We start from the raw sequence: 21,635 nt of genomic DNA, 5'->3' as shown, positions 1-21,635 counted from the left end.
AGTTAAAGGTGAACATAAACTGCATTTCTTAAATTGGTGCAGGCTTTCTTTGGTTTAACTTGAATCTTGTTCTTAGTCGACATAAGAAAAGCTTGCTTATACAAGGTTTGGATCAGTTTGTTTAAACTGGCGCCTGCCTCTGAGTAACAAAATTTGGTCTGTTGTTTTGTATTATGGCATAATGGCAAAGTGCATTCATACACAGAACAGTTTTTACAATAAATTCTAAATAGCCAGGTTTAATCTTAAGCTTATTTAAACTACTGCGCAGCGAACTAAAAAGTTTTTTGAAGAAAAAAGACAAAAAAACCCTATTAAATGAAATTAAGCCTGAAAAAGACTATGACAGTCTGTTATTGAACAATATTGTTTCTAGAGCTTAAACATCTTTTAAGAAAAGAAGTCGTAAAAGTTATTTTACATTAATACAATTGCAAAAAAAGATTAATCTAATGTACTTCGGATTTAGTAATGAATGCAAAAATCCACTCATCAAAATCTGAGTTTATACAAGGGAAGGTTCAGTTACTTAAAAATATTAATATAAAATTATGAACATTATTTACATGGGAGAGATTGAATTTATCTTGTGATGGACCAAACCCAGTAAGAGGTGGTTTGCAGAAATTTTATGATGTTGCTTGTAACTAGTTTCTATGACCAGAAACTCATTGGAAAGTGAAGTATTAAGATACTCTTGTTCTCTTCCTTAAAGTGAAGACTCTGCTACAGTCATTTGGCCTTACTCTTTTAGTGCCTTGCTGTGATTTTGCTGATTCTTTTTGATTTGTCCTTTTTTGTGCTTTTACTTTTTGATTGCACTGGGTATCCTGAGTATCAGAGGAATTAAGAATAGCTTCTGTACATGAAGCGTTACTGTCCTGAGGACTCTGCCCTTCGTTGTCCATTCTAACTTTGCTAGGGCTGTATGCAGCTAGCTGACAGAGAGCTACAGCTGCTGTTTGTTTCTGTTCATCACAGCTGTCAATTATTCTTAAGTCTTGTGCTTCATTACGGTGAGCTGTGAAAGAAGATTTGTCGCAGGCACTGTTAATAGGGTTCTTGGGATTACAAGCATCGGCTCCGGAGGTTTCGTTTTCAGTGTTTGGAGAAGTAGCAGCACCATTATCATGAGATGGACTGTGGAATGATGTTTTCGGGCTTACTGTGTTACAGGAGTCTTTTACCGAGAGGTTCAGAGGCATGTCTTGCAATTCTAGAAAGTTCTGACTTTCTGTTTTCGGTGCGGTTTTGTATGCATGCTCATGAATAGATCCTGTGTTTGTGTCAGCCTTTTTTGAAAGATTAAGGGGAACTATCCCTGTGTCTTCTTCCGTGTTGGACAGTGAGCCTTCATTGTTATGGCACTCGTTCTGTGCTTGTGAATCTTCATCAGTGACGTTAATGCTGAAAGAAAAGAGGAGAAAAGAGAATTCACTATCAGTTGCTCTTTTAAATTGGGGCTGAGGAAGTGGGCAGGAAGAAGAGAAAAAAATCTGGATAGAAGTCTGACAATTCTGTTGTTTCTCCTTTAACTCCCCCAAGTGCCTTTCACCATACACATGGCTGTAACACAGGTAATTTCCTGAAATATACAGATGCGTGCATAGTAATGGTATTGGATATACCTGATACACTTAAGGAGAATGAGTGGTCTACTCACTATAGCAACTGTGAGTTGTACTGTGTTCTTCACAGTTAATATAGAACAAATTATCTCAATGCCGTAAACGTAAATATATTTTAGGGGCATTGCATGAAATGTATCCATCTATCTTTGTGTGTCCCTAGTAAATCTAACAAGAATTTGCAAAGTGATTTTATTATTTTACCTGGTGGGTGAATCTCCTCTATCTTGCTGTGTCTGCATACTTTGAAGTAGAGTTGGTTGATCGGTGCTTTTTCTCACAGGTCTGAAAGCCGTGAAGTTTTCTTCTGGTTGATCGTACTTGCTAAGTGATGTGGAAGATGACTTGTTGGAGAGGTCGAATAAGCCTTCGCATGCATGACTTGTCTGGGTGAAGTTGGTTGGGCTGGGTCTGCCAGGGGAGCCTGTGGCCGCACTTCCTGCGAGAGGGCTCATTTTAGCATTCTCTCTTTCATTTTGGTCATCTTTGGAATGACTTTTGGCATGCAATAATGTCATTTCTTTTTCATAATCTGCTTGTTTTTTATGTGAACTTAGAGGGTATTGCTGGGATGGGCTTAAAGAAGCTGGATACAGCAAGGTAGTTTCTTCCATTAGATGAGAATTTTGATCTCTGTTAATACCAGCTACATGTGAAAATCTGTAAAATGGAGGATCTGTTGGCCTACAAAATCCATATGGTATTGGAGGAGTGGAATGATATTGTTGGAACAATCGATAGTGTTCATACGCTGATGGATTTATGGGTTTTGGAAGTGGCCCAGGGTGGGGAAGAAAGTGTCTTTGATCTTGTGCGCCATAGACAGACAGAGCTGAGCTTTCGCACTCTGAATTACCCGGAAGCAAGTAAGGTGTGTAGATAGCCAGCCTATGCTCATAAAAATGGGGTGAGTACTCGGGAATCATCGGTTGCATGTAAGGTGAAATGGAACCAAAGCCTTTTGTGGGAGCAACTTTATGTGGAAACTCTGGGAGGAAAGGAGAGCCTGCTTTCCATGGGTGACTTGGTGCATGAAATGCAGACTTGGTGTGAAAAGGTGAACTTTTGTTAGAGAGCGATATAATTTCAGATACTTCACTGGTTTCTGGGCCTTTACTATCTCTGTGTTCTCCTACAGGAACGAAAGCCGAGGGCCTTACAATGCTGTCCAAAAGGGGCTGCATGCTGATAGTGCTTTCTGTTGTAGTACTGGCAGGGGTTAATTCCTTCTGAATTGCAGGTTTTTGTCCTTGAATTGCTGTGTTTGTTGCCTGGTTTTGTAATTCAACGTTTTCCTTGGCGTCCTCTTTTGCAAAAGGATATTGAGGCTTTGAATCGAGATTTGACAGTCCATTTGTGACAGATTTAGAAGAAGTTGGTTTGACTGTAGATTCAAGCTGATTGATCTGTTTGGGCTCCAAGGAACTGGTCTTCGGACACTTGATAACGCGATCCTGCTCTGATACTAAAGTAATTGAGTTTTTGCAGAGGCCATACTTCATATGGTTAAAAAGATGGGATTTCTCATTGCAAGTAAAGGGGCACTGAAAGCACTTGTACTTAAATGGCTTTCCTGGTGGTCTTGGGATGTAATGAGGCTTCTTTGGTTTACGTTCTTTGAGGAGACTCATTTTTTTTCTGCTTTAAACAATTAAATGTAATGATTCTTTATAAAAACTTTCTTGTGGTTAGCTTTCCTCAGTTTTAGCCTCTTGATGTTTCCAGTTTTTCAGGTTTCCAGAATCCTTCCCAGGTGAAGAGAGGAAGCCAACTCCCGTGGTGTCTCAGGGAAGAGGGGGTGCCGGAAAACACCACTTCTGCAACTGGTAGTGCAGGAACTGTAACACAAAGTTTAAAATTAGCTGTGGTGGAACACTGGAACTAAATACAAAGTAATACATTCTTTCAACTGTGTTCCCCCTCATATTACACACAGTGTGTTGTGGTTTTTTTTAAACAAAATAAAAATGCTAGATGTCAGAGTTGAGATAGACACGCATTAAACTTTGACATCCTTCCGCACCTAAACATAGTCACAGAAGTGGCCTAATTTTCAGCAGTGCTAGTTACCTGCCACTGCTGCTGGCTTGAAGGAGTTTTCTTTGAAAACTGAGGGAACATTCATTCAGAAGATGAAAGTAGAAATCTAGGTGGAGCTGTTGAGAGAGAACTGGAGGTGGGTAGGATGAGAAGAGGCAGGTCCTGGCAGCAGCTGGATATGGGGCAAGCCTGTCCGGCCGGTTGGGGAGAGAGAGGAGGGAATTTCCTGCTCTGGTGAAATGAGGGTGGAGTGGATTGGTTGCACTTGGGTAGCTGACTTGGCTCTTTCAGAGACTGACCAACCCCCTCTTTTAACTGGCATGGCATTTCCTAACAGCCTAATCTCAATGGATACCTCAAAAGTGGCCAATCTCTCGAAGGATAAAACCACACCAATTTTCTTCCTCTTCCTAATTCAATTAAGAGAAATGAGTACTGCAATATCTGACTAATAGAATCTTCTGCTTGATAAACACATTTCACATTCTTCTGCTGTGCAGCACCTTACATGTTAACACGGGCACACAAGTGTATTAATTCAGGTAAAAAAAGTGTCTGACAGTAATTGATTTATAGGGGGAATGATCTATCTGCCTTTCTTCAGAAAAACTAAGGTTGGGGATACTTTATACAGCCTAATGATTTGCTCAGTAGATAAGTCAGGAGGGCTTGTATCAGCTTGTTCCATTATGTTCACTGATTCTGAAGGCGTGAGAAACTCTGAGAGTCAAGTTCTCATGATTTTATAGGATGTGTTATGGCAGAGATCTAAAAACTGATGATTTCATCATGAACTATAAGCATCATTATCAAAATGATGACTGTTGCAAAACCACGTACTGTATCTATTGTGTTACCCGAAACTACAGGAATACTAATTGTAAGCGTGACTAGATAGCTGAATTTTTTTTTTTTTAAAAAGCATTTTACGTAGAAGTTTGAATTAGTAGTATTAAAATACTAAGTTTATGAAAAGAATTGCTGGTAATTACGTGCTGTGAGATTTTAGTTAAAGTAGAGATGTTTTGCATTTCTTAAATCAGATTATTTAATAGAAAATGACATGCAACACGTTATGAAAACTGAAGGCAAAGCTACAGAATTGCTGCTTGTTTCATCAGGTATAGTAATTCTAGCAAATTGTATTAAATGTTGTTTCTGATGTCATAGAAGTATTAATTTTGTTAAAATACTAATTGTGAAGGCACCCTGAAAAATGCAAAGCTGTTCTGTAAGTAGAAAAACAAGCTTTTCCTTAAAATTAACAGATGATTAAATGTGCGATAGCCTAAAGAAAAGGAATGTGTAGAGAAGTAGCTTTTTATTTTTCAGATTTTAGCAAAGCTTTTTTGGTTGTTTGAGTTAGATACTGATATTGTAACAATAAAAAAAAATTGAATTATGCAGCAGTCTTCTCATTGGAGTCTGGTTAAAATGGTAGTTCAATAAATTAAAAAAATTCATACAGTATTTAAAAATATTTTAAATAATGATAACCAGAATTCCTTTGAAAGATTAAGAATAATACTTTTACATTAAAAAAATTAAAAATATTGTTGCATAGTAGGGGAGGTCTGGATAGGGAACTGGTCTTTTTTTTCTGCCTTAAGTGAGCTTGTTGCATTTATTTTTGACCAATGATGTATAACTAACACGGACAGTTTGTAATGGACTCGGTCAAGTCAGTTTGTACCTGTTGTTCTTTATATCTTCTTGGAAGTACTTGTAGTAATTATTCTTGAAAAAAGATATTGTTATCAAAACTCCATTGCATTCTTAGTTGAACCACTTATGATAACAGTACAAATTTGCATTCAGGTGCAGCACTTATAATAAAGAGATGTTAATTAGATTTTCTTGTTCTGCTAGCTTTCCTTTGCTTAATAATGAAAATTCCTGTGTGTCCTGTTCCCCCCCACCCCAACTTTGTGCTTGGTATTTAACTTTGATTCAAGTTATTCCTGTTCAACAGAGTATTAACTATAGTTGCTTAATAAGATAAAATGCATTGTTGCAGTTTTAATGTTAGAAATTTAGAGCATTGGAGCTTCTTTGCCATGTGTACAGCAGGAGAGAATTACAACAACTTTTTTTTTTTTAAGTTTGTTTTGATGGCACGCTCAGCCTGCAGACTGAGTGCTCCCAGAACCTGCTGCTCTGACTTGAGAGGTGTAGAACGAGTAGCTTATTTTAAAGGGTGTTTACCCTTTTGAAAACTTAGGCTAGCGTCAGTCAGATGAATGTTCTGTTTCTCTCTTTTTACTATTTAATCCTTTTTTTTTTTCATGGTTCAAAAATACCAGTAATAAAATATTTCTAAACCCAGACAAGAAGGATAATTTGTCCTCCAGTCTCTAAGTAAAACACGGCAGTATCTGGCAGAGGTACATATTTCATAATTAAAAATATTAAAACTATTTGATCCCACACATACAGCTGGAAAAGACATTAATGGTTTAAAATAGGTGCAACCAATTAAAACTGTCTCTATATAAATAACGTTAGTTACTCACAGTTGTACAATGTATGTTTTGTGCTACCAAAATTAAAATTTAGTATTAGATAGAAAAATCAAAATAAGTAGTTGCTTTTTCCTTAAACTTGAATGCCATAACATGTGATATCCTTTAAAAATGGGAAAAAATTCTTCAGTAGCAGGATGATAATTTTCATGTAACTTCTTTTTTGATTGAGAATTTATTTCCTGTATACCTGATTTTAGAAATGCAGATAATTATATATTATTATAATTTTATCTTTCTAGTTTTGAAATGTAGTAGTAGTATTTATTTATATTTTTATTGAAAACAGATTACTCAGATATGATTGGTTAAACTTGAGGTTGTCTTAGTTGTTTGTTTCTTGTCAATAGTATACCCTCTCACAGCTTTCTAATCTGTAGCCCTTTCCAACCTGTGACTGGTAGCTGCAAGATTTCTTCCTTCTATTTTTAAAAGTATGCTGTTGCTACCTCCTTGTCTTTAACATATTAGCAAGTTCAGAAAACAAGAATAACGTTTAACATGGTGTGCTTGTGTCTGTATAAATATATAAACAAAAATGTACGTGGGTATAAGTATATACACACATACACGCACATATGTATTCATACATACACATACGCACACATACATATGTACATATATATATGTGCATGTTGTTTTTTATGTTTTTAAGTAGTCTAAATTGTTTAAGATGCCCAGTTGATCAAAGAGGAAATTTCAAAATGTCTTTTATTACAAGCAGGGAAGGTAATTATATTTCTTTTTAGGACACTGCTGTAGCAAACTACGTAACAGTTTGTCATGCACACTCCATTATTATTGCAGTATCCTTTTGGTGATGTTGATCTCTCTGACCAGGAGTACTCACTGGGGTGGAACATTTTGAAGGACATGCTATAATTAAAATATTGTGATGTGGCGTTATTGCATAACTCAAGGACATGCCATTGTCACCTACCTAGAGTGTTGCAAGAACAAGATTTGTGAGTTTTATTCTAGCTGAGATTTTCCAGTGATTAACTACCACTCCCTTCTAAACTTCCAGTTCCTTTAAACTGAAAGATAAGTTTTAACGCAACTGTTTGTTAATTAGGAGGAAACATGGGTAAGAGGAGTGGGTTGGCGAGGACTGGAAAGGAAGCGTGTGTTGAAGGTACGGACCGAAGAGGACTGTGTGCTTGTGTGTGAGTGCGCGCGTGTGTGTCTGTGTGTGTGCGTGTGCGAGAGGAAGTACAGAAACAGAGATTAAATAAGTTGGGTAGGCAGCGTGGATAAGAAATAAGAATCTTTGTAAATATTAAGTTAATAATTCAATGTCTTAATACACTTTAATTGGCTAGAGAGAGGATAATTCAAACCAATCCCATTTTCTGTGCTAAGTTCCCAGAAGCTGGAAAAAATAATAAATCAAAACCGGAGTACTTTATTTTCGTACAGGCTTTTCAGATTAACTCGACACTACTGTAATGAAGAATAGTTGGCAGACTAAACATAGCAATTTTAAGCAAAACAGCTTTTTGTCATATTCAATATTATACATTAACTTCCTGTATGAAAAAAGGTGCTTAAAGCACTTTTCACCAACAAGAGTTAATTAATTGTAAAAACTTGCAAGAGTTAGTTTTTCTCTCAAACTAAAATATTTCCCTCTCCTTGTTTAAATTTATTTTTTTTTTTTTTCCTGAAAGCTTAAACTGGTGCAGTTAATGCACCTGCTAGGAGTAACCTAGGCTTTTGAGACAGCTGAAAAATGAACACCTCTGCTTTACTTCTTAGATGTTAATATGAACACACTTTATTTGAAAAAAATGCTCTAAAGAAATGTACTTACCAGATACATAGGTGTCGGAAACCTTCAAGGTGATCACTGTTGGTAAGCTGTAGCTGTCACTGCTGAGAGAGAAGTACCTGTTCTCTGCTTGATCTCTAAGTGAAACTGCAGGAGGTTGTTTCAGGGGGAGGGACTTAAGAAGTGTAGGAGTTGAGCCCTCGGGGTGTAGAGATGCACCTGATATTACTCCAGCCTGAAGCTACGATTCATTTGTTTGCGTCCACTGCTTTCATTCGGCATTACCTCAGCATCTAAGCTATCGAAGAGAGCTCTTGTCGCTTTTGTGCCCTCCAACAACCAAATTTTACTCTAAACTGTAGTGTCTGTTCCTCTGAGTAGTAATCTGCAATGTGGGGTCAAAAATGGCTAAGGTAATACACTGAGCTTTTAATATATTTAACTTCCATAGAAGTGACTTGTGAGCAGCAGAATTGACTGTACACAGGGGGTAGCAGAGGTTAAAAATAATAATTTTACTCGTGTATTAGAGATTGACTTTTTTTTTATTGAATGCCTTTGTAGCTTTAATATTCTTGCTCTTTTTTCCTCCTCTCTCCATTTTTACTTAAATCTATTTTGTCCTTCCTGAGTCTCCTTTTTGAAGGCGGGACTGAACTAACTCCAAGCTTGCTTGCCACAGGAACCTGCCAAAGCTTGCCTATAATCAACAGTCAAATGTACAGATCCCATAAATGGAAAGGAGTCACCTCAGTAAGAAATTGATTATCACATCTATACGTTTGCTTAGGAGCTGTGAAACTGAGTGGTGAAAGGAGAAAGTCAACCGATCATCCACTGATTAGTACTAGTACTTGCTTTTAGTTGCCTTTTAGTTAGAGTTTATAAATGACAAATTTATTAGCGTATTTGCCAGTCATCTAGTGACATTGCTGAGTTGTTTAGTGAAATAATAACCTCTTGCATACTGGTTGTTAAAAGGAAAATCTTTTGATAGTTCTAGCTCTCTCTAAAAAACATTCCTGTTACCGAATGTTAAAACAAAGGAGGTTTTGGATACTAATTCTAATGTTATTGAGACGTTAAAATTTCTGTTCCTAACTGTTAAATTCAGCTGGATTAACATGATAGCCCTCGTTTCACCTACTGCTCTATAGATAAAACAGTTGCAGATTATTGAAACTTTTAAATATAGAAGTATGATGAATTTTATACTTGGCAAAGGTATGGTCTTTTGAATGAAATTTTTAAGGAAACTGTCACTACAAAACCTGTTTAGGCAGTGGGTAAAAGTTGTTTCAAAATCAGTCTCTAAAGCAGTGTCTTAAAAATAATTTTAAAGGTGTGGCCTTTTATCTTGATGGAATGACTTACGGACATCTGCTTTCCTATCTAGGTACGCAGATCACCATCCTTCCCCTTGCTATGCCAATGTAGTTTTCCGGAAAATTTTTCAGAATAGAAGTGGTCACTAATTTTAAAGTAGAAAGATGGCTCTTGGGGTTTTTTAATTAATTTTTTATTATTATGTTCCTATAATGCAGCTTAGCAGTGTAAAAAGATGTCGTATTACTGTCTAGTTGTTTGTAAATCCTTTGGCTTTAGATGGAATAACAAGAGTGTTTGTGGTCCATCATTCTTCCATTTAGTTGTAAAAGGTTTTAAAGAAAATTTTACCTGCAGAAAAAGATCTTGTAACGTCTGCATTCAGAAACATCTCTGAAAAGACGTAAGCAGAGAAGTCCTTTGCTTTCTCAACAGAAGATGTTACTCAGCGGTCCTCGCTCGGTAGTGAATAGCCTTTCTTTCATGTCAATAACTTTGTGTGCCATATCAATCTACGTAACTGTCCTCATTTTTCTTCTGCAAATGTGGATCATTTTATGTTGTCTGTAGCTGAAGGAAGGCACCAACAGGTTTCTGTTTTTGCATGTGTTGGGGTGGAGGTGGGTTTCCTTGCATAGAATCAGATCAGATTTTTTGTTTTGAAAGGAAATTGCAATTTCTGTCATCTAGAGGAAGCTATTGAAGGACTCCTTTACTATAGGTGACTGAACTGGGATAAGAGGCAGTCAATATTTGAACTTTGATATTGCCCCCCCCCCCTTCTCCCTATCCCCCTTCCCTGATCTGGTATGTGGAGGGGAGACATGATGTCCAGTTGCTGCCTTGATCCAAGGAAAATGCTGTTTTAAATCTAGCTACTTCCTGGAAGTATTATTAGTCAGGTCAGCTGAAATGAGCTGTGAACAAAGTAGAACTGGGAAAAAAGAACAGCTAAAATGCTCTTTTTCTTGGTGCTTGGATGGTATTAAAAATCCAAATCTGAGGGAGAAGAGTCATTGGTGGATCCCAGAAAGGAACGTGATAGCTCTTGTTTGTGTGTACTTCTAGAAGTAATAAAACTTGATTGCAGTGATGATGTTTCATGACTTATTTTTGTTAACTCATTATACTTGCGTCCTGAGTATTAGATAAACTGAACCCAGTCACCTGTTAGTAGCACCCTTTTTAGTTTACCTGAGCACAAGTCAGATTAATTAAGACATAGTAAAATTTGGATTTATTGATATTTTTCTCCCAAGTTGCTTTTTTTCCCAATGTTATTGTTGTATCTCTGGAGGGCTGAAGCCCTGGTGTAGAATATACTACTTTGTTCTAAGTTCTATTTAAAATTCAGTATCAAATGAGTGTTACTTAGCTGTAGTTGAATTTCATAGTTTTAATTACTGTAGCATAAAACTGTCATTCTATAAATGTTACAAACTTCCTTCTTCATGTTTTTGTATGATTTTTTTTGACTCAGCTTTAGCACTAAACAGAAAACAAAATGTCACTAGCAGAAACCACATACACAAATGGGATAAACTTAACCTATTCTCAATACGCTGCTTACCTAATTTTTATTTTCCTCTTGCACTTCAAAATTCCATTCCCTAGATGTATGAAAGAGGGCCAAGTGTTGCTCTGGTCAGTTATCAACCCCTCTGTTGATCAGATAATTCTTAACTTTCTGCTCTAACGCAAAGAATGGCCCTGGTGACTGAGTTGTTCTGCTGTTTTGACTTTACCTCGTATCAGTCAGAACTCTGATACCGGCTTTCAGAGGATGTCCACTGGTTGTCAGTCATCAACAGTGTTTCCATATCTTTCTAGAGATGCCTTACAAATTTGTGAACTAGTTAGTTATTCCAAGAAAGAAGAACGCTCATAGATAAATGTGAATAATCTCATGTAGTTGAACACTGATAGACATGGAGCTAGTGAAGCTTAGCTTGCTAGGTAAAGGAAATACCTTAGAATTGTGTGACTGGCAATATTCACTTCTGTCTTTGTCATCTTAGTTATGTATCTAGATGTATGGCTTCCTAACGTTCAAGGAAGTCCTTTTTTCTTTCTTTGATCACTTGAACTGAAGTTATCGACAGATTTTGCTCTCTGTATTAGCATGTTTGGCCTAGGTTATTCCATACCGTTCCCAGAAGGGGGCAAATGTATTTGAATATAATTGCTATAACTCATGCTGTGCCCCAAAACATTACATGATTCTTGTACAATATTCTCATAATTATTTTCTTCTATCCCATCTGAATAATTATTAGTCTTAATGCTTTTCGAATAACACCTTTGAAATGTGCCTTTGTTTTTCATAATGATTCCAGTCCCTGACTTTGGAGATATGTCTGGGCAGATTACCTTGCTGATGTTTGTGAGACACTTGTTCGTGATTACTAGAGCAAATTATTTGTATGGGAAAAGAATAAAAGCTCAGGAGTTAATAGCAACTGCAGATCATATTTTTAGATAATTATTGTGGCCTGTATTGTTAGTGTTTGGCCTGGAACTAGGATGATCTTCCTTCTGGTTCCCATCCTCACCCTTGGGCAGTGAAACATCTTGGGGGAAGTAGGTAACATCAGAAATTGAGACTGTAGGCAAAACTATGAACTGTTTATAAGAAGGGGGTTTTAATAGTCATTCTTTTCATTGCCGGTTTTTCTAACAGAGGTGTAAAATGTACCTTTCTTCAGTTTCTACTTGATGCTCTGGTTATAATTCCCTTTTAAAATTTATTATTTTTAGAGTGTTTTTCATGCAGAATGATTTTTCCTTTTCTGCTTTGATTTCAAGACTTATGCCAGAGATTCTGAGACAGTTCTCTCACCCAGATGAACTTTTTCTCATAGAATCCAGTAGTACGACTTGAGTTGTGCCATGTGCAGTTCCAGTATATATGAAGTCAGTCCTGCACATTTTTCTTTGAGGCATAAATGGTGGTGTGCTGCTGTGATGCCACTCTCATGAAGAGAGCAATGAGGCATATAATGAATACTCCTAGATTCAAAATATTTTTAGCTTTCAGTTATTCTTTGGAACATGTAAATTTTTTTAAAGTTTTATATGATTACTATATGTTGTCTGCTATTTAAATAAATTTTAAAAGTGGGCAATATAAACCAGCATGTGAAATCTGATGTTTTATTTTATTCCATTAAAAAAAATACTAATGCTGCAGTTCTTGAACTGCAGTTTGTTTGTTATGGTTTTGAGTGCGAAGTTACATGTTACCATTTAGCTATAAAATTTCAGTTGTTTTTAGGACGGATCATGCAGCTAAATTTGAATGTGGGGAAATTTTTTTTTTTTTTTTAGCAAAATGGCTAGAAGTCATTTAAAATCTTGATCAGATGATGTATTTGTGTGAATTTCTACATTTGGAATTGCAGCACTCCTAAATGAAACATTTCTTACTGTCCAGCGTATGTTAAGGCCAAAAACTTATATTTCAGTGTGGTTTCAGTATGATTTCACATCTTTTGTTTTGTGCTGTATTTGAGGTTTTGCAGGCTTCAGACTATTATTTATAGGGTTTTTTAATTTAATTGGGTGGGGATAAATACTAAACAAACAAGAGAATCCTAGTTTACTTGAATTTCTGGTTTGCTTGTAAAAGGACGTTATTAAAATTTCTCTTGATGACAGCATAGTATAAACTTTCTAGCTAATAAGGTGTGTCATATACAGGAACATGAAACTTCCTAGGCGTTCTTAATATGTCAGTGGTGAGATTAAAAGTGTTCTGGTGTTAAACTCTCTCAACGGCTTGTTGACCACTGAATAGTTGCAACTGTATCTTCTAAATGGCTAGGGGCCTAAACTTTTTCTACTTAAAGCCAGGGAAAGTCTCTTAAATGAAATCAGTGGTAGAACAATTAGTGTTTCACAGTCAAAGGTAACCTGCTCTTTTTTTTTGGTTTGTTGTGCATTATGTGATCCTATTTTTGCTATAAAAACCAGGTACGTTTAAAGTAAGGTTTGCATCCTGAAGAGTAAGAAAAGGAAGCCAGGGAAAGAAGATTGGAAGAACTGCGGGGTTAAACTTGCAATGAATTGATGCTTATTTTGGGAGGATTCCACCCAGAAAGATGTTACTTTTGATCTACTTCCGTTCTTATATACCCTTACCTGTTTGCAGTGACTAGACTGAAACAATCCAACAATCCCTCTCCTTTTTTAACTGTGGCAACAATGAAAGCAACATTTAAACAGATGGAAATAATGCTGATGAGATACACAGATAATGGCTGATTCAGAAGTCTGATACTGGTGGGTCAATGCAAGTGATCCAAATCTTGAATTTTATTTTTTAAATCTTAGAATAAATAGAAAGGGTGGAAATAGAGAGAGTGGGGAAAAAAACAACTCATGAAAAATCAGGCTTTATTTCTTCCATTTATAAATTACCTTCAGAATAAAAGGAGAAACAAAAATGTGTAAGAAGAAAGTAGGGAGCACGGAAGTCTGCAGTCTTACTGTTAGTGAGGGGGCTGAGATAGATTTGGGAGTGGACTTGGCGGGTTATGATGTCTTGGGATTCAATGACAAAATCAGTATGCTTTCTACCTTTTCAAAGAGGTCAGACACAATGCTACCAGTATCCAAAAAGACCCTGGCTTAGGGAAATATTTTGTGTATTATTTCTGCTGAATGGTAAGCACATTGTTTAAATAGGGAACACTGGTTACTTCAATTGACATTTTTTCTCTGTTTTAAAAATGTCCCATTGTCAAGTACATTTTTGGTGAGAAGTTTGTGTGAAATGAAGTCTCTCGTGCTGTCAGAAGGGTTTCAAAATAGATGCAGCTAATCTCAATAGCAGATGCTACAGCTTTGAAGGAGTATCTGTGTGTGCATGACTTCTGTGTCTGCAATTTTAAAATTCTCTCTGCTTCTGTTGCAAATATCTTATTAATTTGGTTAGAGTGGATATGTGCTCTGTGGTAGTACCAGATTATCTGTGTTCCTGGTACAGAGAATGCCTGCGTATTTGCTAGTATTGATAAGATATTGGATTCCTGCATGTTTTATCTAAGAGCACAGAGAATGGTGCTTCCTGATATTTATATATAGCTTGATATACTTAAAAAAACCCAAACAAAGTCTGAAAAACTCTACACACAATGAAAAAAGGAGCGTTTTTTTTTGTCCAATTTCACGGTGCCATTTATTAAAAGGAAAAAAGAACCTAACAAAACCGAAAGAAAATACTGCTTTCAAGTGTGTTCTAGAAAGAGTTTAACTTAGATTAAGATTTAAATAGTCTTATAAAAATCTGTTATGTAACTTCTTAAACTCATTTACATGCTCTGTTTTTAAGGATTACCTTCTGTGTTTTCATATTCCAGAATAGGTTGCTTGATATTGATTTGCAGCTGCCAGGGGTTTTGGAGGTGGACGCATCAGGAAGTCAGGCTTCTGAAATGTGTTAGCCTGTTCTGTAGTGGCAGTTAATTGTGAGGCTTTTGGCAAGATTCCAGGTACTTTTCATCACAGATACAGGAAGAAATGAAAAAAAGATTTACCTGTCTTAGGTGGACTCTTAGAAAATAGAGAACACCCAAACCTGAAAGGCTGGTTACAGAAGAATTTCTTTTCTTTAACACCTAGGTGAACTTTAAAAATGATGCATGGTCTTGAAAATAGTATTTTAAAAAGTTATAATGCGTATGTCATTGTAATAGTTTTCAAATTAGCAAGGAAGCATTATAAATAGTGCAGATTTTTTTTTTTCACTAGCCAGCAGGTACGAGCAAGAATAAATGCCATAGCTGAAGCTGTAGTAGGAAAGGTCCCTCCCCCAGCACAACTGGGAAATGGTATAAATACTAAGCAGGGAATAAATAACAATGAATTGCTTCTAGCTTCTTCACTGTAGGGTTTATCTCAGTATTGCACAACCTTAGCCTAAAGGTTGGGGTTTCTTTGGTGATTTTTCTTTTCTGACATACAGAAGTTTACAAAATTGTTACGTTCCTTCAGAGTCAGTAATTTGTGTGCTTAGTAGGATTCCTTCATAAGCCTGTTTCTTCATGTCCTTAAACTGGAGTTTGCTACTGGTTAAGTTAAAGGAAGGGCTCTGTTAGCTGTAAACCTGTATGAAGGTCTCTAGCGTGGCCTTGACCGTGAGTAGATAGATGGATCCCCAAAGTATTCAGCGCTCTGTGTTTCACAGAAGGTAGATCAATACTGTCTTATGTCAGCTGCAGGCCTTTCAACGTAGCCAGGTAGGGGTGCTTAAAGATTTTGCGTTTTTCTGGCTGCATTACATAATGATGTTGAGATAGACTGGCCAAAATCCAGATCTGTCTGCTTCCTCATTGGCCCCTTGCCATATTCAAAAGTTCACACTAATTTCAGTGTTGTAGCACTTCTGCAAACCTGCCATTAGTTTATTGAAGCAGATACCTGCGACATGAGAGCTAGCGTCCATTTCTTTTAAATACTGTATTTAAGTAATAAGACTGATACCAAACAGTAAGTCTTTGGCAAAGATGTAGTTAGAATGCAGTTCTTTAGGGCAACATCCAACTTAACCAACAATCCCTTCTCTCTGCCTGAAAGCCAGTCTTTGCATTACATATTTTCCTCCCTCAGCAGCGAGGCAGACAACAATCTCCTTTGCTGCCCAGCTGTGATTCATCGCTAGAGCAGGTCTTTCCTGTGTGCTGACTGAGATAGGTCCATGGAAAAAAATATCACGTGATCATATAATTAAAGACTCTCTTAATTCATTACATAGTGAGAGACTGAACTGAGATTGCAACCAGACAGACGCAGCCCTTCATAGTCACGGGTTAGAAAATGCTTATTTGGTCTGTGGATACGCATATGTATAGCCTTATATATGTGGGTCAGTGTTAAGAATTGTGAGAAAGTTATGGCAGCTTAGGAGACTTCAGCTGTTAAATTCTCACATATCTTCTAAGCATGCATGAATTGTGATATGCTTCCCTTCTTCCCTGGCAGCCTCCTAACTAGGTCAAACTTGGGTGCAGGAATGAGAGAAGAGAGGCCACCTGTTGACAGTTTTTGGGCGCTTGCCCTACAGGATGCAATGTTAGAGCATTTCACAGAAACACTTGAGAATTTTTCGACAGACAAAGCAGCACATGCATTTTCTGACCCTCATTGGAGAATTTATCCTCTGGATGAAATAGTCCTTTAAGAGTAAATTCTGAAGTAGACAGCTTGTATAGAAAAATGAGAACAAATCATATATGTTTGGCAGAACCTTAAACAAATATTTATTTCTGATAATGGGCCTAACCTGAAATTATCTATGTTTGCATCTGTGTTGGTATATTAAATATTTGTATAACAGCCCTAATGAAGTTACGATTAGGACCTGCCTCTTTTTCTAAAAGAGGTTAGAGTACCGTGTAAGAGCATGTGGTCTCAAATCTGAAATTCTTTACACTGGAAAGCCAGAGTTCTTTTTTTAGCATATGAATGATAGTGATAGGTATGCTGTTTAAAACATGGGAAGCTGACATACTGTAGATATGGCTGTTTACACATTTTTTTATGCCTGAGGCTCACAAAGAGGATGAACCTACCGAAGGACACTTCTGCAACGAGTTAGTTTTGTTGAAGAAAAATTTGAAGAATAAGATGATTATTCTGTGTATTGATACTTGTAACTGTGCTTAAGCTTCATAATTCATTAATTGTAATGTTCTTAGCAGCTCCTACAGTGACATTGTGTACAATACTTCCTTCAGTAATAGCAGACATCCATTTTTGTAGTATTTTTTTCTTATATTTTATAATTCTAAAATAGAAGGTTTTGCAATATATTACTTATGAATTGAGAAGGCTTCTCTGCATAAACAGTCCATATCAAAATGTAAGACTTAACTAAGAAGTAACATTAGCTTAATCTGTTTTAAGAGTGGCATATTTTCGTTTTGAACTAAATTTAGACAACTCTTAATTAACTTGAGATCCAGTGAACAAATCTGTTTTAAATGAAATAGGGTTGACATGAAATTTTGCAATTTTCTTGTGGAGACAAGGCCTAAGGCTAAGGAACAGGTTTTTGTTGTTATTTGTTTGTTTAATTGCTGTATTTTTATGTTTATATGATAAACATTGCAATACAGAAATAAAAATGACAATCTGAAGTTAAAGTAACGTAGGGCTCCTGATGGCATGTGTTATAGTCTATATTTGTGTACAGTATGATTCTAAAGGCACTTTTTTAAAGGAATAGTATGAGGCATTTTTTACTTACTTATATGTGACCTTTCATTATATGACATCTTCTGTAAGTTTTCTTAACTACTTGTGTAGTGTTTGTCACCTGCACCTGAAGGGTGCTAAGCATCTGTTTGTATGAAATCTGTGTTTAAAAAGCAAGATATCTGTGCAACCTGTCTCCAGTATGAGAAAAAAAATCTGTTGTTTGTAATGCTTTGAAGCCAGAAGTTGTTTCTTTATTTTCACAAAGCTTGAGCAAAGAGCTGTGTTGCAACCTGCAGTTATGTTGTTAGGTAAGGCAGGGTGGAGTGTAGCAGGTGCTTATTAATACCTCTAGGCTACAGGTAAAGGTGACTGTATTTTCTTGAGCGTTCACAGACCTAAACAGGTGGATATTGTTTTAATAATTAGGTTGAGAGTGGACACTATTTATCCTCTGGTTTTAATGGCAAACTTTTAATGTAGATCTATGAAAGAAATGGTAACTTTTTAAGTTAAGCAACAATTCAGGTCTGCTCCTTGTTGTATCTCCCAGCCCCCTACTTTTAAACAAAAAAGGCATGTTCATAATTTCAAAAGTAAAAATTTGTCTCCGTTCTTCCAAACTAAAATAAGTTTCTTCTGGAAGTCTTTTTTCTAAAGCTTTTTTATTTGTGTTTTTATGAGAAATTGATTTTAGGTATGAATCCAACGTGATCTTAAATCTGAAAGATTGAAATAATATAGAGCAGAACAGTACAACAGTGTGACCATGCTGAATATTTGAGAGGTGGCTGGATTGGTAAATTGAAACTGGGTAACAGATACAAAATCAGAAGCTGACTACAAAGCTTTGAATTTCATTGCTGCTTTGTGTATCAAACAAAGCTCTGGAAGAGTATCAATGTGAACAGTTTAAATCAGAGAAAAATGTTAATTAAAATTAAATTTAGTATTTTGTGTTTAGACTGAAGATCGGAAGTTGTGTGCATGAGATAACACAAACATGGAGCCTGCCAAACTATGGATTAGTAAGGTCTTTTATAAGATATTTCAGTTACAGTGGACTAAACACTACAGATGGTTTTGCCTGTACTGCTCCTTCACAACTTCCTTCAGCCAGGCTTTTCTGACACTGCAGGAAGCCATAGCAGAAAAAAACCTGCATTGTGTTTGAAGAACTCTAGGGTAAAGAATGAAATGAAACCTGGAATTTTTGGTAGTGTTTCTTTTGGGTTTTTTGTGACTTTTAAATACCAACAGGAAATGTAATGCTGGACCCCCTTTTTCAAACACATGAATGTTTGAAAGGAGCAATTTTAATGTCGTATTTCCAATTGTAAATATTCTACCAGTGATAGCATGAAAACTTTAACAGGTGACCCCTAGATCAGTGTTACCCTTGTTGTTGTTGTAATAATATTGGTATTTACTTATCCCTTGCTGCTGCATACTTTACCTTGTTTTCCTTGTTTTTTCCCACATTCTAAATGTCCACTTTTGTATCCCTCCTTTGCATTGTCCCCCTTTGCTCTCCAGACTTGCAGGTATGTTGTTTCTCTTGCAGCAGCAATGGTTTGAGTCCCAGACACAGGACATCGAAGAGGTGTGAGTCCAAAGGCCTGCTGTGAGATAATGGGGAAAGCTTGACTGAGCTGCTCAGAGTAATAGCACTGCTGTTCCTGGTGTTTCCTTACTTTCTGTTACAGACCCCTGGCAGCATCACCTCTGTCTTTGACCCTAATAAGCTAGGTGCCATTTGGTTGACCCCACTATTAGGGAAATTAATGCCCTGAATTGAAAAAACTCGTGTTTTTTCTTTCATACAGATGATACCAATGTGAGGAGCTGCTCGTGGGTCCTTCTTCCGCACGTCCTTCAGTGCACAGAGAGATGAGAGCGCACTCACAGCTGTCTAAAGTAGCTGGAGTAATCACCCTGTGCTGAAGGAAATCTGCAGCAGCTTTGCAAAATTGCCTTTGGCATCTGTTTTAGTGGTCCTGTAGAACCAGCTAATTCCATTTTTTTTTCATCAGTTGATGCAGCATTTTTCAAAACAAGCTAGTCAACATTTTTAAAGATTTTTATTGCAGTTTCCTTTGGAACTGGGAAGTGCCCAAATATCCATCCATCTTTGCTATATCATTGTTCTTGAATGGGAATTGCTTTTTTCCCATGTAGAGTTTGTGCTCCTAATACTCATATCCTGTCCATCCCCCTGATTACTGCTTTATTTTCTTTAGTAGGTTAAAATGAATTTAAATGGCATTTTAACACCTCCCTTCTCCAGTTGTGATGCATATTTTTTTGTTTAAAGTAGCAGGCATACAGTGATGAACTGTACACTGAAGTTTAATTATTTTGTGATTATATCCACTCAAGTATATCCAGGCACAGTTTGCTAATGAAATACAGTTCAGTGATCCCATTTCTTGTTCAGTGGGATCACTTTTTGACAAGTGTTTTCTAAGGAAAAAAGATACATTTGATAAATTTGATACAAGAAAGAAAATGGAGAGAAATTGTTTCTTTTTTTTCTAGAGGCTGTTGTTTTTACAGACATTATTTATTTATTAAAAACATGCCATCTAGAGAGAGATGTATTCAAATTATGTATCTGGATTTACAGATACCAAAAGAAAGCCCTCTGGGGAGCCTTGCATACATATAGTATTTCTTAAACTGTGGCAGTATATTACTGGAACTGTGTAAGAGAATTCTTCTTTAAGTTTTTGGAAGTTCTCCTATCTGTAGAAAAATGTTATTGACTTCTGCAGTTTTGATGGGGATATAAGCATGACAGTGAAATTCTTAATCTACTTGTTTTCCCAAGCTTATTTTTGTCACTTCCTTATAACAGTACCTCTGTTATAAGGCCTTTGTGATAAGACTCCGGGAACTTCATTTGCCTTTACGTCTGTTTTACTACTCTTCTTTCTCTGTTTTCCCCAATATGATTTAAAAAAAAAAAGAAGAGCCGTATTCTCTTGCTGTCCCACTGCAACGGTATCATGTGGTTCCAGTGCTCAGCCTGGGCTTACGCTCTGTGCAACAGCATTTCCTCTGGAGCTCCCTCAACAAAATGTGGCACAGAGACATGTTATATTGATGTCTGTGGCTTTTAGGCCTTTATTGGCTAAAACATACTCAGTCCGAAGTTTCTTGGGCTGTCCATTAAATTGGGAAACAATGCTTGATACATGTATTTCGAAGAGCTGCCTTGGATAAGATAGCTATTGTATCAGTTGATTTTTGGATCCTGATTTGTTTCATGAACACAGGTGACGCCACTCTTCTCCCAGAATGAAGCTCTGTGTTCAGGGGTAGGTATGTCATTAAAGAGATCCTGACACTGTCAGTCGAGGATGATTTTCTAGGTCAGAAAGGAGAAACAGCATATTCTCAAGAATACACACTATATTATTTCCATTCAGAAACACAGTATATTCCTACTGCTGATTTTTTCCAATTCCTGTAACTAGTTGGATTCATCAAGTGTAACATTAATAGTCTGGGGTATAGTTTAGTTTCTGTTAAATGTTGTCCTGTGTTTTAGTGTCCCTCCCTGTCCTCACCATCCCAAATAAGCGTGGTTGAGAAATAAAGGGCACCTTCCCAGGATGGCTGTCAGCTGCTTTTGTCTTGAATCTCTCTACTGGGCCTCATGAGACAGCATTTGCAAATTTGGGCATTAGAATCAATTTAAGTGCATTTTGAGTACATTCTGAAGTGCAGTGCATGATTCCATATTGCCGTTGAGGATGCAAATATCTCCATCTTATTTTCTCACTGTCTAACAAAAACTGATATGTTGGTGAAATCGATGTAATTAATGTGACTGATAGGAGAAAGAAAAAGACATTGACTTTTTTTTGGAATAGTGTTTTCCTTCATCAAAGGTTTCCCGTCTTGCATTAAATCATTCTGTGCTGGTGAAGAGGCATGCAGTCGTCACGTTGTTTTGGATGTCTAAGCAGAAATGAGAGTAAAGCCCACCTGTTTGCATTTCTAGGTTACATTGCAGTTTTACACATACTCTGTGACCTGTGCAGTTTGGCAGTGCAGATAGGTTCAAGCTTAAAACACTGCATTGAAGTCACTCAAAATAACAGCTCTACGGGGAATAAAATATCACAGCTTACTTGCTTAATGCAA

General features: G+C 36.8%; 2 protein-coding genes across 2 annotated transcripts in view; one reads left to right on the top strand and one right to left on the bottom strand.

Moving 5' to 3' along the window:
• TBCD (tubulin folding cofactor D) overlaps positions 1–21,635 on the top strand; it is a 134,784-nt gene that overhangs the window by 33,144 nt on the left and 80,005 nt on the right. The window lies entirely within an intron of this gene.
• On the bottom strand, positions 687–3,259 carry ZNF750 (zinc finger protein 750). The gene is made up of 2 exons (XM_009326115.1): positions 1,833–3,259; positions 687–1,407 (listed from the first exon to the last, which is right to left on the bottom strand). The coding sequence occupies exons 1-2, from the start codon at positions 3,257–3,259 to the stop codon at positions 687–689; spliced, it is 2,148 nt and encodes a 715-aa protein (XP_009324390.1).

This window comes from Pygoscelis adeliae, unplaced genomic scaffold (assembly GCF_000699105.1).
Source record: "Pygoscelis adeliae isolate BGI_AS28 unplaced genomic scaffold, ASM69910v1 Scaffold61, whole genome shotgun sequence".
Classification (NCBI taxonomy): Eukaryota; Metazoa; Chordata; class Aves; order Sphenisciformes; family Spheniscidae; genus Pygoscelis; species Pygoscelis adeliae.
Note: the sequence above shows the minus strand (reverse complement) of the source record. Positions and strands in the feature narration are given on the sequence as shown.

What these genes read in the sequence shown, in the direction of transcription:
- ZNF750 (XM_009326115.1), bottom strand. Translation starts at nt 3,259, where the DNA reads ATGAGTCTCCTCAAAGAACGTAAACCAAAGAAGCCTCATTACATCCCA. An exon ending in AGAGGAGATTCACCCACCAG is followed by an intron (nt 1,408 to 1,832) that starts GTAAAATAATAA and finishes CTTTTCTTTCAG; the next exon opens with CATTAACGTCACTGATGAAG.